This window comes from Sus scrofa, chromosome 9, assembly GCF_054392235.1.
Source record: "Sus scrofa isolate SSC_HxYL_T2T_F1_AM1 chromosome 9, Sscrofa_HxYL_maternal_Yorkshire_Landrace_v2.0, whole genome shotgun sequence".
NCBI classification, from domain to species: Eukaryota; Metazoa; Chordata; class Mammalia; order Artiodactyla; family Suidae; genus Sus; species Sus scrofa.
In genome coordinates this window covers 2701975-2729918 of record NC_139391.1, presented here as the reverse complement: position 1 = coordinate 2729918, position 27944 = coordinate 2701975, and the positions used below count along the sequence as shown (strand labels likewise).

At 45.7% G+C, this 27944-nt stretch overlaps 1 protein-coding gene across 5 annotated transcripts in view; it reads left to right on the top strand.

The window, feature by feature from the left end:
- The window catches only part of ZNF215 (zinc finger protein 215), a 51320-nt gene that overhangs the window by 16992 nt on the left and 6384 nt on the right, over nt 1-27944 (top strand). For 2 of the 5 annotated variants that reach the window (XM_084974906.1, XM_084974907.1), the window contains 4 exons: nt 11402-11956; nt 21804-21892; nt 23258-23390; nt 23698-23793. In XM_084974906.1, coding sequence (XP_084831032.1) covers nt 11557-11956; nt 21804-21892; nt 23258-23390; nt 23698-23793 — 718 coding nt within the window. In that variant the 5' untranslated portion in view covers nt 11402-11556. Of the gene's footprint in view, nt 1-2047; nt 2227-11401; nt 11957-21203; nt 21267-21803; nt 21893-23257; nt 23391-23697; nt 26101-27944 lie in introns of those variants that run through there. The other 3 variants (XR_014814460.1, XM_084974905.1, XM_084974908.1) reach the window with 3 other exon arrangements.

The following is a 27944-nucleotide window of genomic DNA, read 5'->3' as shown; positions in this document are numbered from 1 at the left end:
CGATGGAAGTCACATATTGAGAGAAATGTTTTAAAGTCGTGCCATTAGACACTAGGCCGACCTTTAGTGAGGTGACCGCAAACTGAAAATGACCCTTGTTCAGCTAGAGCGCAGTGGCCAGGCTTCTGTGGATGTTTGAAGACACAGGATCAGAAAGCTCATGTCTACAAGAGGTGTGGGAGGAAGGGTGGTCATTCTGCCTCCTGCTTGGCACCTTTTCCATTTCCCTGCACTCCTTTTTATTATTATTAAACTTTTAGTTTTGATGTAATTGTAGATTCACATGCAGTTATAAGAGATCTTATGTATCCAATATCCAGTTTTCCAATGGTAGCATTTTTTCTTTTTCTTTTTCTTTTTCTAGGGCCGCTTCTGCGGCATATGGAGGTTCCCAGGCTAGGGGTCTAATGGGAGCTGTAGCCACCGGCCTACGCCACAGCCACAGCATCGTGGGATCCTTAACCCACTGAGCGAGGCCAGGGATCAAACCCGTAGCCTCATGGTTTCTAGTTGGATTCGTTCACCACTGAGCCATGACGGGAACTCCCTCAATGGTAGCATCTTATAAAAACATTTTGCAGTGCTGTGATCAGGATGTTGACATGGATACAGTTTAAAAAAAGGGACAGTTTTATCATCACAAGGATTCTTCCTTGCTATTCTTTTACAGCTACAGCTAACTCACTCCCCAACTCCCATCCCTGACCACTGAAATCACTAAATTTTTCTCCATTTTTATAATTTTGTCATTTCAAGAATGTTCCATAAACGGAATCATAGAGTTTGTGATATTTGGGGGTTGACTTTTTTCATTCAACATCACTTCCCCAATATTTATCCAAGTGTTATTTGCATCAATAGTTCTTTCCTTTTTTTTTTTTTTTTTTGCTGAGTAATATTCCCTGGTACAGGTGTACCACATTCATTTGATCATTTGACATCGGAGAATGGATCTCTGCATTTCTCTGCACTCGTAATTGGCTAAAAACTATGTCTGAGCCTGTTTATTGGCAATACTTACAAGTTAAAATTTGAATTTTTGCCTAGCTAGTTGAAAGTGACTTTTATAAAGGTCAACCCCATCACAAACAATTCATGGCACACACCCTTCCCCTAATATTGGAAAATATCTTTCCAAAATTCTGGCATATCTTACTAATGGCCCTTTGAATCTTGAAGCATCCCATGAGGAGCAGTGGGACAGGTGCAAAGTGATCTGAGCCTGAAGCTCAGCTTTGCTGCCTTTTAGTTTCTGTAAATTGGGTGATGATAACCTGTTTCTTAGAGTCCTGTGGTATGAGTGAGATGCTATTTAAAAATTTGCTTATGAAAGTAATGAGTACAGACGAGGTTGGCCAAAACAAACAAAAAAAAACGTGTTTCCTGTCATGCTCTACCCTGCGTTGAAAGCTCCCTGACTTACTAGTTTGAGTTCTTCCTCTGGGGCCCAGTCTTAGAGGCCCCCACCTTCTATTGTTTTCTCTTTTTCTCTCTGCAGTCTCATCGCAATTGCCCCCCCCCAGTCCCAGTATCAACTACCATCTCCCCGTTATTGACACAAATATTACAAGTGGCCCCAGACACCTCTAAGCCCCTGAACTTATACCCAGTTGCCTACTTACAATGCTTCTTGATGTCACAAAGTATCTCAGAAAGAATAAGACAAAACCCGACCCGTGATCTTCTGCAAGACTTTTTGAACTGCAGATGCAAAACTGAATGAATGAGCGAATCCTTAAAAACCGTGTTAAACCGTGTTACGTACCAGACGATAACTTTTCGAAATTATTTCACTGAATTTTGAGTCCAGGAAAATGGGGGAGGAGAGCGGGTGGCGGGGAGACGGTAGGATTTTGGCCACTTCTAGAGGGAACTGGAGCTGGACACGTCCTTCTCCCACCTGCCCTGGGCCTGGCCAGGCATCCTTGGCCCCAAGTCAGGCTCTAGTCAGGGAAGGGGGCGGGGCCTGGACGGGGCGGGGCCTGGACGGGGGCGGGACCGGAGGGGCCGCGGGGGCCTCTGGGGACGCCTTGCCCGGCTGGTGCGCGTGCGCGGAGCCCCGCCCGCCCTGGGAACTTGAGAGGCGCCGGTCGGCGTGGAGTGTGGCCGCGTCGCCTCCTCCAGGCGTGGGCGCCGGCGCGGGTTCCTGTCCCCAGCCTGGACGGCGACTTCTGTGGCGCCTCTGAACTGGCTCCGGGGCGCGACGGGAGCCCTGCTCAGCGGGAGGTGAGGACGCGGGGCTCCGCTGCAGGGCGTCCACGTGGAGCGCGCGGCTTCCCCTCGGCTTGTTCGCTGCCTGCGTCCAGTCCCGGCTGGAGGCGCGAGCCGCCGAGGCTGGAGGCGCGGGCTGCGGGAAGTTCGTGCGCGGGCGAGGAGAGGCGGGCGGGCGGTAGGGTTCTAGGTCCAGGGCTGTCGTCGCATCGGTGGTTCTGTGAGAGGGCGGCCCCGGGTGGCTCCGTCTGCTCAGTAGGTTTGGGAATGACTCGGATGCCTGCCTCATGGACGTGCCAGGTGTGACTGGACCGATCACCTGGAGGAGAAATTGGAGAGACGTGCATTCCAACTCGCCTTGCTTTTCCAGTCCTTCCCGACCCCTCCACCGGACGTCGGAACCTCCAGGCACCCTTATTTCAGACACCCATTTGCAAACTGCTTAAGGCTCTTGATCAGAGCTAGGATTCTCCTTATCTCAGGCCACCGCTTTAAACAACCCTTTTCACAGACAGATGCTCCCTTTTCCCGTAATTAGCACCTTGAAGCTGTGAAATCCTGGTTATTTAGCGCTAGATTCCTGCAACCTGGGCATTGCTGCACGCCCCTCCCCCTTCCGTAGTACGGGGCTCAGCATGTTGGCTTCGTGCTAAGCCCTACCGTCCTCCTCGGAGGGGTCTAGTCTGTAGTTTAGAGTTTAAACTGTGACAGTTCTTGACCTTGTTTTTTTCAGTAGTCATCGCTTACAGAGCGCTTAGGCTTCGTGCAGTCACGGCCACACCGTGGACCTTCTATCCTTGTTCCTGCTTTGGAGTCTTTAATGCCAGCGTGTAATCAACATCTCTGACCTCTCCTCCTAGCTCTGTCGTTACTTGCATGGAGTAACTGATTAATTTGCTTTTAACCTATGAACTTCTTGTGTGTTCTATTGCTTTTTCTTTGAGTTGAACGTTTAATTCATCTCATTCTTGTTTAATTAGGCGAAGGCAAATCCTTACCTGGATAGTAGTAGAGCTTGAGCTATGCTCTACAGATTTTGAAGTTACGGCATTTTTAGTGTTTTTGCTTTGTTTTTAGAAGGAAAAGTTAAGTTTCAAAATTAGTTGAGACTTTTTTTTTTTCTATTTTTGTTTCTCTTTGGTGTTAAATTCTGGTTTTCATTCTGGTAAGAAATGTGGTTTATACTGCTTATATTTACTTTTTGTTTATTGAGAAGTTGATTGGTAGCTTAATAAATAGCAGTGTAGAAACTGCATTCTCTCTGGCTTTATATATCAGACTAAGCAGATTATTCATACCCACTGTGTTGTTAATTTTATCGGCGTGGAACCGCCTTGAGGTGGCTTAGGCCAGCAGCTGTAGCTCTCATTGGATCCCTAGCCTGTGAACTTCCATGTGCCTGGGGTGCGGCCCTAGATAGCAAAAGAAAGGAAGAAAGAAATACTTCTCTGGGTTAAATCGGGGCATAAAAAGACAGGTAGGGTGGCAGACTTGATTTTTATCACGGAAGTTCTCCTGTGCTATTGTTTTTCCTTTTGCCATATGCGTGGATCACTGATTTGAATTTTTTTCATCATGAACTTTTTTCTTCCTTTTTACTTCCACGTTTTGGGTGGTCCTTCCCGGTTTTTCTGTCGTGTTTAATGGCGTCCCTTCTGGTCTTTACTGTTCCAATCAGGATTTGAAGTCTGCTAATCCACTTTGATACTCAGCTTCATCTCATCCTGTTTTACCATTGGCTTCCTAATTCTCTCCTATTACCATGTATCCTTTTGAATCTGCAGACATCGGGCAAGTGTCTGCTAATTTTTTAAGCAAAATTTTAATTTTAGGAACAGTATGAAATTTGCAGTAAAAGTTGAGAAGCTGATACAGAGTTTCCAGATATCTCTAAGCATCTCCCGTCCCTGACAAACAGTGGGGTACATTTGTTCCACTTAACAAAATGATGTTAATACAACCAAGTCCATACATGATTCTTGTTTCTTTAGTTTTTTGCCTAATCTCTTTCTTCAGATCTCAGCCGGGATGCCTTATTTGTTTTATCCTCACAGGCTCCTCTGGGCTGTAATAGTTTCTCAGACTTGTTTTTAATGACCCTTACACTTTGGAGGAGGATTGCCAGGTATTTCAGAGGAAGCTGAATTAGAGAATTTGTGTGCTGTTTCTGTCCTGATTGAGCTGGGGTGATGGGTTTAGGGGACGAGGATGACAGAAAAAGAGCTGTTTCCACCGCGCCCGCTCAGGGGTGCGTGCTGTCACAGCATTTATCACTCTTGCTGTTAATCGGGTCACCGGCTGAGAGAGGTTGTCAGATTTCTCCGATGTCCCACCCAGTCGTAGCACAGCTGCGGAAGGAAATCAGTCAGGTCACAGAGCCCGCGCTCGGGGGGGTGGACAGCCCTCCGCCTCCCGGAGGGCTGACTGTGTAAATGATTTGGACTTCTTCTCGTGAGAGAGTTGTCTCTTTCCCCCTGTTTATTTATTTCAGTTTAATTTTTAAAATTTATTTTTTTTTAGCCGTACCCGTGGTATATGGAAGCCCACGGGCCAGGGATCAAATACGAGCCGCAGCTGTGGCGATGCCTGATCCTTAACCCACAGCAGGAACTCCAGTTTTTATTTCACACTGGATTGTAGTTGGTTTACAGTGTCGTTAGTTTCAGTTACACACACACCCGTTCTTTTTCAGATTCTTTTTCCCGTATAGCCTGTTACAGAACACGGAGTAGAGGGCCCTGTGCTAGGTCCTCTGTTGGTTATCTCGTCTCTGTGTAGTAGTGTGTCTATGCCAGTCTCAAAATTCCGATTTATCCCTCTCTTCCCCCCACCCCACCTTTCCCCTTGGGTAACCACAAGCTTGATTTCCAAATCTGTTTGTTTCTGTTTTATAAATGAGTTCTATCATTTTTATTAGATTCCACATATAAGTGATATATTTGTCCTCTGGCTGACTGACTTCACTTAGTATGATAATCTCTAGGTCCATCCATGTTGCTGCAAATGGCATTACTTCCTTTTTATGGCTGAGTAATATTCCACTGTGTACATGCACCACATCTTTTTTATCTAGTCCTCAGTAGATGGGCATTTAGGTTGCCTCCATGCCTTGGCTTTTGTAAGTAGTGCTGCGGTGAACATTGGAAGGTATGTTTCTTTTTGAATTTCGGTTTTCTCCAGATAAATGCCAGGCGTGGGATTGCTGGATTATATAGTAGTTCTATTTTTAGTTTTTTTGTTTTTTTTAAGGGACCTCCATACTGTCCTCCACAGTGGTTGTGCCAATTTACATTTCCACCGAGAGTGTAAGAAGCTTCCCTTTTCCCCATCCCCTCTCCAGTGTTTCTTGTTTGTAGACTTTTTGATGATGGCCGTTCTGACCAGTGTGAAGGGATAACTCATGATAGTTTCATTTCTCCAATAATTAGTGAGGTTGAGCATCTTTTCATGTGCCTAGTAGCCATCTGTCTGTCTTCTTTGGAGAAATGTCTCTTTAGAGATTCTTCCCATTTTTTGATTGTTTTTTGGATGTAGAGCTTCATGAGATGTTTGTGTATTTTGCAGATTAATCTCTTGTCAGTCTCTCCACTTGCAAATGTTTTCTCCCAGCTTTTCATTTTTCTTTTTGTTTTGTTTATGGCTTCCTTTGCTGTGTAAAAGCTTTTACATTTATTTTATTTTATTTATTTTTTTTTTGTCTTTTTGCTATTTCTTGGGCCACTCCCATGGCATATGGAAGTTCCCAGGCTAGGGGTCGAATCGGAGCTGTAGCTGCCGGCCTACACCAGAGCCACAGCAACATGGGATCCGAGCCACATCTGCAACCTACACCACAACTCACGGCAACACCGGATCGTTAACCCACTGAGCAAGGGCAGGGACCGAACCCGCAACCTCATGGTTCCTAGTCGGGTTCGTTAACCACTGTGCCATGACGGGAACTCCAAAGCTTTTAAATTTAATTAGGTCTCATTTATTTATTTTTGTTTTTATTTTCATTACTCTGGGAGATGGATCCAATAAGATATTGCTGTGATTTATGTCAGAGTGTTCTGCCTGTGTTTTATTCTAAGAGTTTTATAGTATCTGGTCTTACATTTAGGTCTTTAATCCATTTTGAGTTTAAATACACATTTTGTTTATGGTGTAAGAGAATGTTCTGATTTTATTTTACCTGCAGCTGTCCAGTTTTCCCAGCTGTACCACTTATTGAAGAGATTATCTTTTCTCCATTGTATATTCTTGCCTCTTTTATCATAGACTAGTTGACCATAGGTGCGGGGGTTTTTTTCTGGGCTTTCTATCCTGTTCCACTGGTCTATATTTCTGTTTTTGTACTAATATCATACTATTTTGATGACTGTAGCTTTGTAGTATAGTCTGAAGTCTGGGAGCCTGAGTTCCCCCAGCTGTTCTTCTCCCGCCCCCCAGATTGGTTTGGCTGATCAGGGTCTTTTGTGTTTCCATTTAAAATTTTTTTCTTCCTAGTTCTGTGAAATATACCATTGGTAATTTGATAGGGATTGCATATTTAAATTATTTGGAATTCCTCTCATGGGAGATTTGTTTTTCTCCTTCATTTATTGGTTGATTGGCTCAATCATGTATTATCAGTGTGGCTTATGGGTATTTATTTTATAGTTTGGGTGGTCATCCAGTTGCTTGTATTGTTCCAGCTTTGGCCATTGGGATCTCTTTCACCTTGGTTCCTGTATGCCTTTAACGTGCTGCATTGAATGTGTTTTTGGTTTTTTGGTTTTGACCATTTCTTTACTTTCTGGTCCTTCAAGATGTTTCAGGCTCATCTTGTATATTTCCTGCCCCAGTCTCAGAATCAACTGTTTCTCCATGGAGCCTTGGTTCCTTTTACTGAAGAATGATTTGAGAAACCAAGGTCTGAGGAAAGCTTTCCTAGTGGCCTAGAAGGTTAAGGACCTGGCATTGTCATTGCTGTGGCTTGGGTTCAGTTATGGCCAAGGAACTTACACATGCCACGGGTGTGGCCAAAAAGAAAGAAAGGGAGGGAGGAAGGAAGGAAGATAAGCAGGTCTGGAGCTAGGTATTCTTGTTGGGGGTCCTTTGTTCTAAGCCTGCTCGTCTGAGAGTCTGACATCAGGGAAACAGATTGTGTATACCAACCCCTGTATATTCCTGTATCTGTAAATATGTCCATATGTAACTGTCTTTACCTGTACTAAGCTAAACACAAGTTCATGCTGATGTCTCCACCTCTGATTTATTACCACATGGACCATTCTCGCCTCCTTCCCTTGGTTATCCTAGACTCCTCCTCAGACACAGAGAAACCACAAGCTGCAGTGCATTTACTTACACTCAGTCTCAGCAGGCGTGTAGCAGTATCTGAATTGTTAACCGATACCTCCATGGAAAGTGACTTTGTCAACTGGAATACATTTTCTTTTGCTTTTAGTCTTGTGGTTTCCTCTCATCTCCAAACTTTTTTTTTCTTCTGAATGTCATATTCTAAAATTTTCTTTTGCCCTAACTCTTTACTACTGTGCATTTTTCCTTCCACTACACTCTTTTCAAAGGCCTTCATATATCCATCCCTGACTCTGTTTACTAATCCTTATTTGAATGTTGCATGATCAGTTCAGGGGGACATCCCCCAACAGATGAGGTCAGGAAATAACTTTTTATTATTATTATTATTTAATAGTTATTTCCCCAATACAATTTTTTTTCTACTGTACAGCATGGTGACCCAGTTATGCATACATGTACACATTCTATTTTTGCACGTTATCATGCTCCCCGTCATAAGGGACTAGACAGAGTTCCCAGTGCTACACAGCAGGATCCCATTGCTTATCCATTCAAAAGCAGTAGTTTGCATCTATTCACCCCAAGCTCCAAATATCCCCTTTGGCAACCACAAGTCTATTCTGCAAGTGCATGATTTTCTTTTCTGTGGAAAGGTTCATTTGTGCCTAAGATTAGATTCCAGATATAAGTGATATCATATGGTATTTGTTTTTTTTTTATTTTTTTTATTTTCCCACTGTACAGCAAGGGGATCAGTTATCCTTACATGTATACATTACATTTTTTCCCCCACCCTTTGTTCCATTGCAACATGAGTATCTAGACAAAGTTCTCAATGCTATTCAGCAGGATCTCCCTGTAAATCTGTTCTGTTGTGTCTGATAAGCCCAAGCTCCCGATCCCTCCCACTCCCTCCCCCTCCCTCATATGGTATTTGTCTTTCTCTTTGTGACTTACTTCACTTAGTGTGAGAGTCTCTAGTTCCATCCATGTTGCTGCAAATGGCATTATGTCATTCTTTTTTATGGCTGAGTAGTATTCCATTGTGTATATATATATATATCGGATCTTCTTAATCCAATCATCTGTCGATGGACATTTGGGTTGTTTCCATGTCTTGGCTATTGTGAATAGTGCTGCAATGAACATGCGGGTGCATGTGTCTTTTTTAAGGAAGGTTTTGTCCAGGTTTGTGCCCAAGAGTGGGACTGCTGGGTCATATGGTAGTTCTATGTATAGATTTCTAAGGTATCTCCAGACTGATCTCCATGGTGGTTGTACCAGTTTACATTCCCACCAGCAGTGCAGGAGGGTTCCCTTTTCTCCACAGCCCCTCCAGCATTCGTTATTTGTGGACTTATTAACTAATGATGGCCATTCTGACTGGTGTGAGGTGGTACCTCATGGTAGTTTTGATTTGCATTTCTCTAATAATCAGGGATGTTGAGCATCTTTTCCTGTGCTTGTTGGCCATCTGATAATCTTCCCTGGGAAAATGTCTATTCAGGTCTTTTGCCCATTTTTCAATTGGGTTGTTGGCTTTTTTTGCTGGTGAGTTGTATAAGTTGTTTCTATATTCTAGAGGTTAAGCCCTTGTCAGTTGCATCATTTGAAATGATTTTCTCCCATTCTGTAAGTTGTCTTTCTGTCTTCTTTTTGGTTTCCCTTCCTGTTCAAAAGCCTGTCAGTTTGATGAGGTCCCATTGGTTTATTTTTGCTTTTATTTCTGTTGCTTTGGGAGACTGACCTGAGAAGATATTCATAAGGTTGATGTCAGAGAATGTTTTGCCTCTGTTCTCTTCCAGGAGTTTGATGGTGTCTTGTCTTCTATTTAAGTCTTTCAGCCATTTTGAGTTTATTTTTGTACATGGTGTGAGGGTGTGTTCTAGTTTCATTGCTTTGCATGCAGCTGTCCAGGTTTCCCAGCAATGCTCGCTGAAAAGACTGTCCTTTTCCCATTTTATGTTCTTGGCTCCTCTGTCAAACATTAGCTGACCATAGGTGTCGGGGTTTATTTCTGGGTTCTCTCTTCTGTTCCATGGGTCTATATGTCTGTTTTGGTACCAGTACCACACTGTCTTGATGACTGTGGCTTTGTCATATTGCCTGAAGTCTGGGAGAGTTATGCCTCCTGCTTGGTTTTTGTTCCTCAGAATTGCTTTGGCAATTCTGGGTCTTTTGTGGTTCCATATAAATTTTTGGATTGTTTGTTGTAGTTCTGTGAAAAATGTCGTGGGTAATTTGATAGGGACTGCATTGAATCTGTAGATTGCTTTGGGTAGTATGGCCATTTTTACAATATTTATTCTTCCAACCCAGGAACATGGAATATCTTTCCATTTCTTTACATCTTCTTTAATTTCCTTGATGAATGTTTTATAGTTCTCAGCATATAAGTCCTTTACCTCCTTGGTCAGGTATATTCCCAGGTATTTGATTTTAAAAGGTATTTTTATATTCCTTTTCTAATATTTCATTGTTAGTATATGGAAATGAGACTGATTTCTGAATGTTAATCTTATATCCTGCTACTTTGCTGAATTTGTGATCAGTTCAAGTAATTTTTGGGTTGAGTCCTTAGGGTTTTCTATGTATATTATCATGTCATCTGCCTACAGTGACAGTTTTACCTCTTCTCCTCCTATTTGGATGCCTTTTATTTCTTTTGTTTGTCTGACTGCTGTGGCCAGGACTTCCAGTACTACATTGAATAACAGTGGTGAGAGTGGACATCCTTGTCTTGTTCCAGATTTTAGTGGGAAGGCTTTCAGCTTTTCTCCATTGAGTATTATATTTGCTGTGGCTTTGTCATAAATGGCTTTGATTATGTTAAGGGATGCTCCCTCTATACCCACTTTGGTAAGAGTTTTGATCGTGAAGGGATGTTGGACTTTGTCAGATGCTTTTCCTGCACCTATGGAGAGGATCATGTGGCTTTTGACTTCTCTTTTGTTAACGTGGTGTATGATGTTGATTGATTTGTGTATGTTGAACCTTCCTTGTGAACCTGGGATGAGTCCCACCTGGTCGTGGTGTATGATCTTTTTGATATGTTGTTGGATTCGGATGTCTAGAATTTTGTTGAGAATTTTTGCGTCTATATTCATCAAAGATATTGGCCTGTAGTTTTCTTTTTTGGTGGTATCTTTGTCTGGTTTTGGAATTAGGGTGATGGTGGCGTCATAGAATGTCTTTGGGAGCATTCCCTCTTCAACTTTTTGGAAAAGTTTAAGGAGAATGGGTATAAGTTCCTCTTTGTATGTTTGGTAGAATTCACCTGTGAAGCCATCTGGTCCTGGACTTTTATTTGTAGGGAGTGTTTTTATGACATATTCAATTTCATTTCTAGTGATCAGTCTGTTCAGTTGGTCTCTTTCTTCTTGATTCAGTTTTGGCAGGCTCTAAGTCTCTAGAAAGTTGTCCATTTCTTCTAGGTTATCAAATTTGTTGGCATACAATTGTTGATAGTATTCTCATGGTTTTTTGTATTTCTGCAGTATCCGTTGTGAGTTCTGCTTTTTCATTTCTTATTTTGTTTATTTGGGTTTTTTCTCTCCTCTTCTTGGTGAGTCTAGCCAGAGGTTTGTCAATTTTGTTTACCTTTTCAAGGCACCAGCTCTTGGTTTGATTGATTTCTTCAGTTGTTTTTTTAATCTCTATTTTATTGATTTCCTATTTGATCTTTATAGGAAATAACTTTTGCGCACAGATTTGTGGCCAGCTTGTAAGATGTACTTAGAAGCAGATGCACTGTGTGTCTGTTTTAATCTGTTGAGTGCCAAGAAGTGAGTTGAATTTTAACCCCTATAATTCAATCAGATAGGTATTGTTATATTCATTTGACAGTGGAGAAAATAATTAAATAATTAATAATTGCTCAGGTCATATTTTTGCCTTTTTTCAGTGTCTCAGGTACCTGAATACCAGCTTTGGGTCTGAAGCCCTTGGAACTTTTCTCACTGGACATATATAGCGCACAGGTGTTTAGCCCAAGCCTGAGAATCATTGGAATCCTCTGGTGAGACAATTTGAACTGCGGTGGGAGTTCTGTCTAGGAAGATGCATCCTCTGACCAAGTTGATGGCCGTCTTGAAACCTCCAAACCTGGCTCCTCATGAAGAGAGTGAGGTCCTGAGAGCAGATGTGTCTTGGCAGCAGGAACCCATCCTGGTGATGGAGACAGATGACTCTGAGGCCTCTCGTCAGAAGTTCAGACATTTCCGGTGTTTGGAAGTATCTGGGCCTTACGAAGCCCTGAGCCAACTCTGGGAGCTCTGCCTTCGTTGGCTGAGACCAGAGATTCATACAAAGAAGCAGATCCTGGAGCTCTTGGTGCTGGAGCAGTTCCTGACAGTTCTCCCTGAAGAAGTCAGGACTTGGGTGAATTTACAGCATCCGAAGAACAGCAGAGAAGTGGTGAGCCTCATAGGGGACGTGATTGATCTGCTAAAGGATGAAGGTGAGGATACAGAGAATCGGAGCTAGAACAGGTGATGCTTCCCGTGTGAAAAAAATTATTGATTGACGTATTTGATATACAATGTGATATTAACATATTAACAGGTACGTAGTATAGTGATTCACAATTTTTAAAGGTTTTACTCCATTTATAGTTAATATAAAACATGGGGTATGGTAGTTCCTGTTGTGGCTCAGCAGTAATGAACTCGACTAGTATCCGTGAGGATGCCGCTCTGATCCCTGGCCTTGCTCAGTGGGTTAAGGATCCAGTGTTGCCGTGAGCTGTGGCGTCGGTCGCAGACGCAGCTTGGATCTGGTGTGGCTGTGACATAGGCTGTGGTGTAAGCTGGCAGCTGCAGCTCCCTTTTGATTCTTAGCTTGGGAGCTTACATGTGCCGCAGGAATGGCCCTAAAAAAATATGGTATATTGTGCAATATATCCTTGTAGCTTAGTCTGTACAAAATAGTTTGTACCTCTTAATCTTCTATGTTGCCCCTCCCCCATTCCCTCTTCCCACTGGTAACCACCGTTTGTTTGCTCGTTTCTTTCTTTTTTTTCTTTTTAGGGCGGCACCTGCAGCATGTGGAAGATCCCTGGCTCGGGGTCGAATCAGAGCTGCAGCTGGTGACCTGCACCACAGCCACAGCAACTCAGGATCTGAGCCACGTTTTCAGCCTACACCCAGCCTGAGGCGATGCTGGATCCTTAACCCACCGAGCAAGGCCAGGGATCGAACCCGAATCCTCATGGATACTAGCTGGGTTCTTAACCTGCTGAGCCACAATAGGCCTGCTATTTCTATTTCGTTACACTCACAAGTACATTGTATTTTTTAGGTTCCACACATAAGCGACAAAATAGAGTGTTTGTCTTTCTCTGACTTATTTCACTTAGCATAGTAACTTTTCCTGAGGTAGAAGGTGTCAGAGGCCAGATCGTGAAGGGCTTTCCTACGTATTAGGAAGGCCGAACCGAGACCTCAGGTCCTAAGGAGGAGGGTGACAGTTTCGTTTTTGTCTTCCCAAAATATCGCGCTCGTTTCGGTGTAGAGCTGCAGTCAGCGAGCTATGGCCACAGGGCAGATGATTTTGGAAATAAAGTTTTGTTGAAACAGCCATACCCATTCCTTTACATTCTGTCTGTAGCTGCTTTCACACTGTGACTAGCGTGGATTAGTAACAGCAGCGCCTGTATTGTCCGCAGAGCCTAAAGAAAGTATTTCCAATCGAGATCTTTACAGAAAAAGTGTATCAACTTCCAGTGTAAAGGACAGCTCCAAGGGCCCTGAAAACAGGGAGAACAGTTAGGAACTATTGTACTGGGTCAGGTGGCAGAGGATGCGGGAGCCTTGGGAGGACAGACGTTTGAACCTAAGGGCTTATTGTTGCGTGTCGGGTGTGGATGGGATAAATGGTCTGGCTTGCGTGAACAGAGCATGAATTACAGATTTTGTTGGAGGAGAGACTCATATATTAATGATGTGGCGTGTTGAATTCAGAGTCTTTTTGGGACAACCTCAATGAATAATCTAATATATAATGATACGGCTTTAGTGTTCAGAAATGTAGCAGTTTCCTTCGGTGCAGTAACACTGCCATAAACTTGGTTGTTTAAAACAACACGGATGTATAATTTCACAGGTCTGTGCATCGGTGGGTCTCTCTGGGATAAAATTAAAGAAAAATTGGAAACTTACAGGTATGAACAGAAATGGGAAGAATACAAATCCTTAGGGAGACTCAGTATTTAAGAGCTGGCATAGATCTAACTGCCAATTACAGGAGACACACACACACTCACACACTCATGTGAAACTACACCACGGGCGTGTCTATGCCGTTGGTAGAAGCTGAACTGTGAAGTGACAGGACAGGCCAGCTTCTAAAACAAAACAGTTCTAGGGAAGCAGGGAGTGGGTGTGGAGGAGAGATTTAGAAATTAAAAGCAAAAAATATGTATAATCGATCGTGCAAATGTGTGGCCCTTATAAGACATGAAGCAATTGACTGGATATTTGACCAGGTATTCTTTTTTCATTTTAGAGCCACACCTACAGCACATGGAATTTCTGGGGCCGGGGTCGAATTGGAGCTGTAGCTGCTGGCCACAGCAGCACGGGATCCAATTCACATCTGCGACCTACACCACAGCTCACAGCAACGCCGGGTCCTTAACCCACTCAGTGAGGCCAGAGGTAAAACCCATGTCCTCCTGAATGCTAGTGAGGTTTGTTACCGCTGAGCCACAGCGGGAATTCCTCTGCTAGGTATTATTACTTAGAGGCAGTGATGATATTGGTGGGGTTATGTTTTGTCTTTATCTAAAAAATAATTAAAATGGTGTGCTGAGCAAAACAAGAAAACTCAGGTTCTAGCAGGCGAGAAAGGCGTGATCCAGCAAGTCAGAGAACCAGGAAAGATTGGTTTCTTGAGCTAAGAAGTATGAAATCTTCAAGAAAGGTGTGTTCAACAGTGTTGCAACGTGTAAAGGTCCCGTTAAGATGAGCATTGAAAATAACATTGAAATTATTGGTTAGGTCACTGGTCCAACATGGGTCACCCTGGGCTAAAATTCAAGGCCGCAGGAGGACTGCGGGCTTCGTGATCTCTTGCCCCATCGTCAAGGCTGGTGGCGGGAGCCAGGTCCCTTTCACGCTGCCGTCTCACAGCCGTTCCATTCTCCTGGCACTGTGTGTGCACCAACACACACACACACTCACACACCCCCCCATTCCTCACCCCCCTCCTCCCCCGCCTCCCAGCTGGGAAGAGCTCTCTGCTTCTCGGGGCTCCGGGTGCTTTCTTCGCTCCGGGTTCTCCGAGATTGCCGAGTCCCTTTGCCTTGTATCCAAGGACCGCTCCGGGGGCCGTTACTCCACTTGTCGCGTGAGTCAGAAACAGCAAGTATGAGGTGGGCATGCGATAATGATTATTAGCCACTCTCGGAGTGTAGGTGGGAAGGAAATGAGAGGTTGTGGGGTTATTCAAGACTGGGGCCGGCGTTTGGTTTCTTTTCCTGCACGGTGCCTCCCTGAAGAACCCACCTAAAGGCCTTGCCCTCTCTTACCCACCTCACAGCTCTCAGGGCTGGAGCCACCACCTTTCGTCAAATAACATTTCGTGAAAAACCGTAGTGGCCACTGCCACCTGCGACAGCATATAAACAGTTGGGACAAACAGACTGAGCAAGTAGGTTGGGCGGTAGGTGGGTGCTTTAGGAGGACGGGATTTGAAGAGCTCGCACGTATCCCGAGAGATTTGGAAGGGCAAGTAGCTGTTCAAAAAGAGCCGAGAGTGTTCTGACTCTCCCCTCGGACTGGCCTTCGGCCTCTGCTCAAGCGGGAAGCGAAGACTGAAGTGAGGTGCACTCTGGCTGAGTGTCGACGGCCTGCTCTGATGCAGACGGCCCATCCGCAAAGGCATGGAAGTGCTTTCCGTTTCTGTGCTTCTGGTTTCAAGCATTAGAGGAAATCTCTGGGGAATTGGTAGCTAACCGCCAAGCTAAGGAAACAGACCTAAGTGGGCAAACACAGCAAAGACTCTAGACTTTATACATTCAAAAAGAATGTTGAAAGGATCAACAACAGATAACAAGTTTAGCTACGAGGACCAAGAAAAAACAGAAGATGAAAATTATAAAATTAGGAATAAATGTTATTACCGACCTTGCATAAATCAAGAGAATGCTATGAACAATTCTATGCCAACAAATTAGATAATTTGGGTGAAATAGAAAAATCCCAAAAGCTCCCAGGACTGACTCTGAACTCATCTATAGCAACTCAAGAGATTGAATCAGCCCTTTTTAAAATTTTAACAAAGTAAACGCAGAAACAAAATGGCTTCACTGGGAACTTATTCTGTGATGGGAGTTTTAACCTGATGGCAGAGACACAGATGTCACAAGAAAAGGAAACTCGTGAACCAAACTTAGCAGCATATTAAGAGGATTATACACCAAGACCCTGTGGGGTTTATCCCAGGACTACAAAGATGGTTCAAATATGAAAGTCAACATTATACACCATACGGATTACATGAGGATAAAAATCACGTGATCATTGATGCCCCAAAAAAGCATTCGTGCCCTTTCATGATAAAAATGCTCCACAAACTAGAAATTCAAAGGGAATTTGTTCAACCTAAAAAAGGGTGTCTGAAAAATCTCAAGCAAACTTCATGCTTAATGGCGAAAGGCTGAAGGCTTTGTCTTCAGGATTAGGAACCAGACAAGGATGCCACTGGCACTGCTTCTGTTCAGCATTATACTGGAGCTTCTAGGTAGTGCAGCTAGACAAAAAGATATTAAAGACATCCCGCTTGTGAGGGAGGAAGTAAAACTCTGTACTGGCAGATGACCTGGTCTTTTTGTTTTTTATCTTAAGGTTTTTATTTTTTCTATTGTAGTTGGTTTACAATGCTCTGTCGATCTCTGCTGTACAGCACAGTGACCCAGTCGTACATACATATATATTCTTTTTCTCACATTATCCGTAATGTTCCATCACAAGTGACTAGATACAGTTCCCTGTGCTACACAGCAGGATCTCATTGCTTGTCCACTCCAAATGCACTAGTTTACATCTACCAACCCCCAAATCCCAGTCTCTCCCACCCCCTCCCCCTCCTCCTTGGCAATCACAAAAGTCTGTTCTCTAAGTCAGTGGGTTTGTTTCTTTTCTGTAGATAGGTTCATTTGTGCCATATGTTAGATTCCAGATATAAGTGATATCATATGGTATTTGTCTTTCTCTTTGTGGCTTAAATAGTGTGAGCCTGCTCTTATGTATAGAACATTCTAAAGACTCCAATAAAAAGCTGTTAGACCTGATAAACAAATTTAACAAAGTTTCAAGGTATCAAATCAACATACAAAAACCAGTTGTATTCTAAATTGAAATTAAGAAAATTTTATTTACCATGACATAATTAAAAGTACTTACGTATAAATTTAACCAAGGCGGTACAAGATTTGTCCACTGAAAGCTACAAAACACTGTTGGAAGACCTAAATAAGTGAAAAGACATCCCATATTCATAGATTGGAGGACCTGATATTGTTAAGAAAATACTCCTCAAAGCAGATGCAACTCATGTCAAAATTCCAGCTACCTTTTTTACAGATAAAGACAAGCTGATCCTAAAGTCCACATGCAATTCAAAGGACTTCAAATAACCAAAAGAGCCTCATGAAGAAGAACAAAGTTTGAGAATGCTCACTTCACAATTTCAGAACTTACTCAAAGCCACCTTAATCAAATCCACGTGGTACTAGAATAGGATAGACATACAGATCAGTGGAATAGAACCGAGAGTGGAGAAATGAACTCAACACATCTGTGGGCGATTGGCTTTCAGCAAGGGTGCCAAGACCATTAAGTGGGAAAATAGTTCTTCAGCAGTTGGTGCTAGAACAACTTGATACAGGCAAAATGCTGAAGTAAAACTTCATACCATATACAAAAATTAATTCAGAATGGATCAACCAAACAAAATATGAGAGTTAAAACTATAAAATTCTTAGAGGAGAACAGATAACTCTATGACTTTGAATTAGATAATTGATGCTTAGGTATGGCTCCAGAAATATAAGCAACAAAAGAAAAATTAGTTTTCATCAAAACTAAAAGCTGTTGTGCTTCAAAGGATGTCATCAAGAAAGTGAAGAGGAAATCTGCAGAATGAGAAAATGTTTGAAAATTGTATCTGATATAAGCTTGTATTGGAAAAATATAAAGAGCTCTTAGAACTCAACGACAAAAAGACAAGCAACGTGATTTTTTGAAAGGCTGCACCATGGCATATGGAACTTCCTGGGCCAGGGATTGAAGCTGAGCTGCAGCTGCAATCTACGCTACGTCTGCCACGACACTGGATCCTTACTTAACCCACTGCGCCAGGCCCAACATTGAACCCATGCCTCCACAGTGACCTGAGCTGCTGCAGTTGGATTCTTAACCTACTGTGCCACAGTGGGGACGCCTGACATTTTTTTAATGGGTGAAGGATTTGAATAGATACTTCTCCTAAGACAATATCTAAATGGCCAATGAGCATAGGAATAATTGGTCATAATTAGTTATGGAATTTAATATCAAACTTAATAATGGGATAACAATTGACATCCACTAGGATGGCTATGCTAATTTTATTTTAAAAAATAGTTTTATTAAAGTGTACTTGATTTACAGTGTTTCTTCAGTTTCTCTTGTACAGCACAGTGACCCAATCACACACAGTTCCCTGTGCTGTAGACCAGGGCCCCACTGCCCATCCAATCCAGATATAACGGTTGGCATCCAAAAACCCCCCAAATGCCCATCCATCCCACTTCCTCTCCCTTACCCCGGAAACCCCAAGTCTGCTTTCCTTGGCCATGATCTGTTTCTGTTTTGTAGGTAGGCTCGTCTGCACCATATTCTAGATTCTACAGATAAGGGCTATCTTAAAAAATGGTATTTCTGGCTTCTCTTAGTAAAAGGTGGAAGATTTATGTGATTTGAAGAGAAACCAGAGTATGACTGACTTCACTTAGTATGAGAATCTCTAGTTCCATTCCTGTTGCTACAAATGGCGTTATTTTGTTCTTTTGCATAGCTGAGTAGTATTCCATTGTATATATGTCCTACATCTTAATCCTTTCATCTGTCGGTGGACATTTAGGTTGTTTCCATGTCTTGGCTCTTGTGAATAGTGCTGCTGTGAACATAGGAGTGCATGTATGTGTTTCAGTGAAAGTTTTATCTGGATAGATGCGCAGGAGTGAGACTGCTGGATCATATGGTAGTTCTATATTTAGTTTTCTGAGGTACCTCCACGCTGTTTTCCATAGTAGCATAGTGGTTATAGCAATTTACATTCCATCAACTGTGAAGGAGGGTTCCCTTTTCTCCACACCTCTCCAGCATTCGTTACTTGTTGACTTGTTAGTGGTGGCATTTTGACTGGTGTGAAGTGGTACCTCATTCTAGTTTTCATTTGCATTTCTCTAATAATCAGTGATGGTGAGCATTGTTTCATGTGCCTTTTGGCCGTCTATATGTCTTCTTTGGAAAAATGTCTGTTTAGGTCTTCTGCCCGTTTTTCAGTTGGATCGTTTGTGGGGTTTTTTTGAGTTGTATTATACTAATTTAAAAAAAAATAATAATAACACGCATTGGCGAGAACATAGAGAAATTGGAACGGAACCTTCACCCGGGAATGTAAAGTGGCAGTGCCCCTGTGGAGGAAAGTTCGCTGGTGCCTCACAAAGTTCAGCACAGCGTTGCCATGTATGCGAGAGGATCAAAGACATGTTTACACAGAAGCTTGTACATAAATGTTCACAGCAGCATTATTCTTACGAGCACCCCAAAATGGAAGAAAGGCCAAGAGTTTGTCAACTGATGATTGGGTAGACAAATTTATATTCACGCAATGGAATATTATTCAGCCGTCAAAAGAAACAAAGTGCGGACACATGCTGTAACGTGGCTGAAGTGTCAGATGTTATGCTAATTTAAAGAAGGCAGAACAGGTCACATACCGTGTGACTGAATTTGTGTGAAATACCCAGAAAAGGCAAGTGCGAGGAGGTGGCGTGTGAAGGAAGGGAAGGGAAGTGACTCCTTAGCGGATAAGGGGTCACCTTGGCCGTACGAAGACGTTCTGGAGTTGGGTGACGGTGACGGTTGTCCCGTGTTGCAAATATACTGGAAACTGGGAATTACTTACGTTCAGATCATTAGTATGGTGAGTTTTATATGAGATCTACCTCAGCTTTTTAAAAAGATAAGGGAAAAGATTATTGGGTGAAGCTAAGATTGGACGTTACGTGTAAAGAGTCCATGTTCAAAGGAATTTGAAGTCTGAGAAGAATAAAGCTGGAAGGGATCTGCCACGAAATCTAAGATGTGTAGAAAAGAAAGTGACTTCGCAAGAGGGACGATAGCCTGGGAGAAAATTAAAGGCCAGTGTACTATTGAGAAACCTTGAAAAAAATAGGAGAGTATACAAAGGGCAAGAGAGCGAAAATGGAAAGGCCGGGAAAGTGTAGTTGGGGATTGATCTATTCAAGTTTGTTCTCAGAGCAGAACCGCTCTGAGTGGTTAAGGACCCACCTCCGAGCGCGGGAAGTAGCTTGATTGCTGACGACTAGTACATGTAAGGTTGTCAAGGTGTTCAGGCTGGGTTGTTGATGATGCCTTTATTGAAATAACCTGTCGTAATCAGGCTTGGGGTGGAAAGCAGTGTGTGAGCGAGGTAAGTTTTTATAAACCTAGTACAGTTACTTGTTTAAGGTGGGTCATTCACGCAGATACAGGCTCTCGGGGCGGGGGGCAGCATTTGTGTGCCTGACACGTGGGAGGTACTCAGCACGTATAGGCTGAAGAAACGAATTTGCAGTAGCTCAGTGTATCACAGCTTTAATAGGGTCATAGCTAAGTGGCATGAGCCTCTAAAGAAGAAACTTTTAGAAAAGTCTTCATGAGGCTGGGAATGGAGAAGCCTGAGTATATCAGGACCACAGAAGAGGAGGGTGAGAAGAGGTGGCTTTTGGCGACAGCCCAAATCCATTTTAGATTAAAAGGAGAGGGAGTATTTCATAAAGAGCTTGAGAGTGTGTATGAGTTTTTCTTGAATGCCGTGAGTGTCTCAGAGGACGCAGTTGCAAAGACTCCTCCTGAGGACATGGCGTTCCTGCCGTGGCTCCGCGGAAACGAACCCCGCTAGCATCCATGAGGTCGGATCCCTGGCCTCACTCCGTGGGTTAAGGATCCGGTGTTGCTGTGGCTGTAGCGTAGACCAGCAGCTGTACCTCCAGTTCAACCCCTAGCCCGGGAACCTCCATATGCTGCAGGTGTGCTCTCCCCCCACCCCCCATAAAACAAAACAAAACAAAACAAAAAACAAAAAAACGGGAAAAAAGTAAGAGAAGGAAACCACATGCAGTGAGAACAATGAAAGGGGCCGGCTGATTTGAAGGCTTTTGCGTCTTTTCCAGGTACCTTGTCTACCTCCAGAAAGGACAAGAGTAGGAAAGGGTGTGGTGGCGACTGCCCTGAGGGTCATGGGACAGAGCGAACGGGTTTCACAAAGTGTTAGCAGCCTGAACAAAGTTAACAGACTCTCATCTTGTGACGATATTCACATAGCGTCTTGCTCAGGAATTTGGATTTTTCCCCAGATTCTGCTTCTGTTTACGAAACCGTGTCGTAGGTACCTCCTGCATAGTTTCTGTCTTGTCTTATCTTCACAGAGAGCGCGGGTCCGTGGTCTGGCAGTGGCGGGCCAGTGGTGTAGTGAGGGGCTTGGAGGAGCCTGAGGAGGTGGGCTTGGGGGGCGTCTCACCAAAGGGCTGGGAGGAGCATGGTCTGCTCTCAGGTTCCCACGTCCTGAAAGAGACGGTCGTGCAGGGTGACCGCCCAGGCCCGGGTGTGGTGTGCGGAGAACACCGCAGAGAGAGGAGCCATCCCCAGTGTCCTTGCGGAAGGGCTTGCTCGGGTGACACAGAATTTAGCCTGTGGTGACTTAATCTTTTGAAGAGATGAAAGTGGTTTTTTCGGATGTGCTCTGGGCACAGATGAGGCCCTCAGTACCGCGCTGGCCCTCTTCTCTCTGATCTGGTGGTTCTCGCCCCCGGTAGGATATCAGAACCACTTTTAGAGCCTTTTGAAAACAGACGAGCTGGGCCCCAGCCCTGGCGATGCTGCTTGTTGGCGGAGCCTGGCCTCGTTCGTTTTTCACGGTTCCCAGGACGGTTCCTGTGCGTTGCGTGTTACAAGTGCGGCTGTAACCACGGACGCCCCCTCCCCCCCCCCCCCTGCCCAGCTCGTCTCTCTAAAGTCCTCCTTCCTCTTCCTCAGGGCGAAGCTGCACGGAGCCTGTTCTCCCCCCGAAGGGGAGCATCGCGCAAGAGGCGCTGGAAGCCGACTCGCCAGCAGGCAGAGGCCAGGTGAGCTGCACCCCCACCCTGAACTGACGTATGCTCTGCCGTTTCTTTTCTTCGTCTTTGGCTTTTTGCCCAGTGTAGTTGCATCCAAGGACAGGACTGTTCTCCTCCTACAGGACATTGACCTGCTTCAGTTGGCAATACACTCTCTGGAAACTACTTCATCTTCGTATATTCTCTGTGCGTCTGTTCCCTCGAGACTCTAAACGATAATAGAAGTTATGGAGGGAGGGCCTCCCCGGGGAGTGTTTCGAATGAAAAGCGAAGGGAGCCAGGGCAGAATCCTGAGCAATGTCATTTCATAGGCAGGAGCAGAAGAAACCTCCAAGGAGCGGGAGGGAAGGGACCACAGAGGTGGAGCTGAGCCCGGAGAAGGTGGCGTCACCTTGATTGCAAGGGATGAGCAGATTTCAGGGAGGAATCCTTTAAACGTTCAGAAAATGCGGCCAGAGTCATGTCTGTTCACGTCTGTCATGGAGACACGAGCAGGCCTGGGGGAGAAGCCCGGATGCAGAGGGTTGAGGAGAGAGAGAGAGCCGTTGTAGACGGCTTATTGTAGACGGCTTCTTCCCGGAGGCGGGCTCTGCCCTGGAGGAAAGGTTTGTAGTTTCAGTGGCCCGAAGGCTCCCGCGGGGAAGGGTTAGGACTCCCGCCAGGGAGGTGCCGCAGCCGAGGGGAAGAGGGCCTTGCAGCAAGCTTTTGTGCAGTGCCCGTCGTGCCAGACGCTTTCTGAGGGCTGAGAAATGAAACAAAGGCCTGCCTTTGCGGAGACTGCCTGCTGGTGAGCGTAGATAGGCACGCTCGAGCACAAAGAGAATGGTAGCTTTCGCAGTAATTTCATGGGAAAATCAGAAACCTAATGCAGTCGACACTGATGAGGAGGACGGCGGCTCGGCTGGCGGATCAGGCCGGTGCCACTGGGCTCTGAGACCTGAAGGATGAGGCTTTAGCGGGGGCTGCGCTTCCTGGAGACGCGACCGCCGGGCTAGCCGAGCTCCCGTCCTTACCGCGTTCCCTCAAATCTACCTTAGCATCTTGCTCGAACTCTTCCTAGACCCTTTTGGCATAAACTATCTGTGCTCCGTAGTAGTTGCTGGTCCCACAGTCCTGCCAGCTGTTCTTCCCTCCGCAGTGAAAATGTAAGCGAATCTAAAGCTAGGACGGCCCTTCATGTTCCTTCCGCAGCTTTCGCAGAGGAGCAGGTTGATGAGCCTGCAGTGGAACTTGCTTTTATCACTTAGAACCTCAAACACCGCCTGTCTGTTTCTTGGTGTGTCGTGCTCTGGCACCTCCCTGTTCTTTCCAGATTCACTTCTCCTCTCGTCATATGTTTGGCACCTTGGGTTAAAAAGGAACTTGATGTTCTAGGAACCGGTGGCGTTCAAGGAGGTGGTTGTGGAGTTCAGCGAGGAGGAGTGGGAGCAGCTGGGCCCCGCGGGGAGGACGCTGTGCAGGGATGTGATGCTGGAGACCTACAGGAACCTGAGCTCATTGCGTAAAGGTGGCGTCTGCGTGTTCACCTGGGCCGCCCGGTCTTCACCCTTCACCTGGGTTAAAAGCTGTGGGCCTGCGAAAGTGGCGAAGGGCCTCTGGGTCTGGGTTTGGGTTTCCTAGTGCCTTGTGGGCGTGATGGCGGGTTTTCCTGCCATGTGGGACTGAAGGCCGTCGGGATGTAGAGCCGGGCACGCACGGGCCCGTGGGGGTCTCCGGCCTTAGCTTTTAGCAGCTCTTGGATGACCACTTTGGGATGGAATTCTCTTCCCTGAAAATGCCTGAAAGGTCTTTGTGGTTTTCTCCCCTGCGATCAGAGCGTCTTCTCTCCAAGCCAGCTGAGATCTCCGAGTTGCAAAGTCAGACAACAGCCTGCATGATGGAGCCAGAAGTCCCAAGGACAGCTGTTTTGGGTAAGAACCAGGCAGTTCTGAGGCCTCCGTAGGAAGCAGCCGTTCGGAAACACCCAGATACTGTGCAGCCTAAGCTTTGAGTTGAGAGTTGGGAGGTGAACACAGGCAGCTAAACGTTGCAGGAAGAAAGTCGTGTTTTTGCTTCTAGGATTCTTTTTCGTCTGTGGCCAGTCAGGATAGCGGTGTGGGCAGGAGCACAGGCTCCCCGCTGGCTCTGGCCTGGGGCGCCCGCGGGGCTCTTTGCTCCTGGGTGGCACAGGCAGCAGTAGCGCCACCGCCACGTTTCCTCGAGGGCGAAGCGTGCTGGCGTGTGTGGCACACTTAGAGCAGTGCCCGGCACGTGGTGAGGACTCTAGAAACAGGTGCCAGCCAGCCTCACAGGAAATCACAGTCTCTCTTTGAAAGAAGCTGCTTTTTCCTGGAGCGACTCGAGTGGTCTCTCCTTCTTCCTTCTCTTACCCTGGACTCCTCCGCGGGCGCCTCAGCCTCCACCTCCCTCAGACTCTCCTTGTTCTCATTCCCCTCTTGTTTGTGAGAGATTACAAGTTGTGTGTTTAATATAAATTCGACTGCGTGAAGAGGAGTCCAACCCACCCTGTCTCCTCCCCGCCCGGAGCAGCGCAGTGGGAACCTGCGGTTTGTGTTCTTTGTGACGGCGTGTCTCCGCGGCTTATCAATATTTCCTGCTCACAAAATTGGGATCATCAGGAATGTGTCATTGTATGTTCTGCTCTTCTCACCTCATGTGATCTCGTGAGCAAACACCCATTTAACTAAAGCGTCTGTGAAAGGGGTCCTGTCCGTCACATACGTGTATAATCATGTATCTAACCATCCCCCACTCTCGCTGCTGGACATTCAGTTTGTTGCCAATTTTTCAAGCATATCTGGTCCCTTCGCAGGATGTCTTCGTAGAGGAGAAACTTGGGCGTCAAAGGGAGTAACTCCGTTAAGTGCCTCATCTCCTGAGGCGACACTGTCTGCAGAAGGGTTGTACCGCGTCCTGCAGGCAGTGATGAGAGAGTAGTTTCGCTCTGTTACCAGCTTCGCCATCAGCAGGTGTATGTACCCAAGATCTTTATTAATGTGTCAGGCACTTACTCTCTTTCCTCCTTTATAAGATAAATCCTCTCCCTGACATCCTTTGGACCCCTGCTTTTTGTTTGTTTGTTTGTTCGTTTTTTGCTTTTTAAAGCATGTGGAGGTTCCCAGGCTAGGGGGCGGATCGGAGCTATATATAGCTGCCGGCCTTCACCACAGCCACAGCAACGCAGGATCTGAGCCGCATCTGCGACCTACACCCCAGCTCACGGCAATTCCGGGTCCTTAACCCACTGAGCGAGGCCAGGGATCGAACCCGCAACCTCATGGTTCCTAGGTGGGTTTGTTTACACTGTGCCGCAACGGGAACTCCGTGGACCCCTGCTGTTTTCACCATTTCTGCCTCATCCATCAGCTTTTTAATATTTTCAGGTCATAAATAACTTGAATTTTTTCTCTCGAGCCTGCACCCTCTTCTGTCGCCGTCTCTCCCCTCTTCACATCGGGCTTTGCTGGGGGTTTTATGCGTTGCCTTCCTCATTTCCTCCCTTTGACTCCTCAGCCGTTCTGGTTAGCTCTCGCCCCAGAGACCAATCTGAAACACGAAGGACTGGATGGTAGCTCTCTCCGGGGATTCTTCTCACTCCCTGTGTCACTCGGCTTCGCAATGGCCAGTGACCTTGTTGCCCAGCCCTGGTTCACAGGACCCTCCGGGTTCCGTAAAACGTGCGAGTTTCCCGCTCCTCTCCCGGACTCGCCCTTCTCCCCCGTCTGTCAAGTTTCAGAGTTTGTCGGACCAGTGTCTGCGCTCGTTTTGTCTTCTTTTCTTGCGCTGCATTTTCCTCCCTAGGTCATCACATCTGCAGAGGAACCTTGAGTTACCACGCGTTTGCAGTGGCTTACAAGTTTATATTCGCAGCTCAGGCTTCTTCTCTGAACTGAAAACTTATATGCACAGGACCCTTCTCTTGAATGTCTCAGAGATGCCTTAAGTTCTAAAACCCAAGTCCTTTTCTCCTGTCCAGTCTTCTGTTGTCCCCTGGCTGGATGAGCTGCCGTCCATCCAGTCACACAGATGCAGTTTGAGTATATCCCCCTCCATAGAACCTTCTCTCCTTCCCTCTCTCATGCTCGGGGGTTTAACACAGTTGATTTACAGTGTTGTGTCAGTCTCTGCTGAACAGCACAGTGGCCTGGTCATATGTATCCATTCTGACGTTATCCTCCATCGTGCTCCGTCACAAGTGACTAGATACAGTTCCCTGAGCCCTGCAGCAGGACCTCATTGCTTCTCTACGCCAGATACATCAGTTTGCATCTACTAATACTCCTTTTTTATCTTAACTTCCTAAATATCTTTTGAATGTCTCTGATTTCAGAGAGACAGCAGTGAGTGATGGCTTGAAGCGAGATCTTAATTCTCTGCTCAGGAATTGAGCCTGGGCCGCCTGGATGAGAACCAGGAGTCCTCTAGCCGCTAGACGAGCTAGAGGCTGAGAGCAGAATTGCCCCTGTTGAAAGCAGGAATGCTCCAAGGAGGTAAAGACTGAAAACAGGTACAAAGTGTATTGGTATAAACACAGTACAACATGTGGGAGAGAGAACGGTGTGTTTACCAAAGGCAGAAGCAAAGCAGTAATACACACCCAAAGGAGTGAGGGTGCGGGCGGCCCCCCAGTGAGAAGCCACCAGAGAGCTGACTGAATTCACTTACAGAGGGCAGTTCTTCTGGGTCTTTGTCTTCCTTTGGCCAGTTACCTTTTTTACACCTGACCAGACCCAGGGCCCTCCCCTGGTCCGCGTGCACATTTTTGGCCAAGATGGATTCCAAAGCAGAGCATGGTAGGAAAGTTATCCAGATTTATTATGGCCTGGCACCCCCTCCCTTTCTGACCCAGAGGGGTCTCTCTGCACATGTGTAGTTGGGGTCTCCCTGACCTCGAGGATGGGGAGGACGTGACCTCTTTGTTCTGCCCCAGCAGGGCGCAGCCCCTCCTCTGATCCTGTCATCACCATTGTTTAACAAGTTCACAGGAGACAAGCGCCAGTTATTGGCCTTGTGCCTGTTGTTATTTCTGTCTTGTAGTGTAGACAGGTGGCTGGTTGTAAATGTATCTCCTAGAGTCCACCTGTCTCCTGCCTCAGGAAGTATGAACAAGAGGTTAGTTGTGCCTGACTCCTGCCTCAGGAAATGTAAATGAAAGATTAGTTGCAAGTGTCTACCCTGGAGCCCATCCGCCTCCTGCCTGTCTCCACTTCTCTCCACCTGCAGCATCACTGCCCTCGTCCACGTACCATCACCTCTCACCTGAAGCATCAGCGTAGCCTTTTCACTCGCCTTCGCTTGTCTTAGTAAAAGAGCTCGGCTTGCCTCTCGGCTTGTCTCTTTCCCCTCATCTTGGCTGTTTGAGCCACGTGGCATCGTAGAGACCAGATGTTGTCGCGGAACCCTCTCGGGTCTCTGCTGATTTCGGGTTTGCTGACTTCACAGTACACTGGTCCCTGCCTCCCTTTCCCCCTCGTCTCACAGTTCATCCTCTTTGCCCTGGAACCACACGGGTCTCCTCTCTGTCAGCCGACGTCACATAGGTATGAGCATCTGCTTTGCCCTGTGTGCTGACAGTTGTTGGGGTTCAGCAGAGAAGAGACACTTCCGTGGGGAGCGTGTGCACACTGCTCCTTAGGCCTCTTCTGCTGTTCTGCCTCCTTGACTCCTATTCCTTCAGACTCCGATGGGCCCACTTCTCCTCGGGGAAGCCTCTCCCTTCTAGGCTCCTGTTTTCTGCTGTGTACCAGTACCGCGCTTCCTCTCACCGTCTGTTGCAGATGTATTTTACAAGTGTCCGTGTGCACGTTGGTCCACATGAGGCTTTATGTTCCCTGCGGGTGGGGAGCGCATCTCTCTGCCCTACTTCATATCTCCAGCCTTCGCACATACCTTGGAACCAAAGAAAAAAGTGGGTAGGTGGGTAGGTATTGAATTATGAGAAAAGTAAAAGTTATTTTGTTTTGGTCATTAGTGATTCAGTAAGTGGTTGTTTTATGTCCTTTATTCAAACTTTAGAAGTTTTTAATATATTAGGAGCTTATGTTGGAGTTCCCATTGTGGC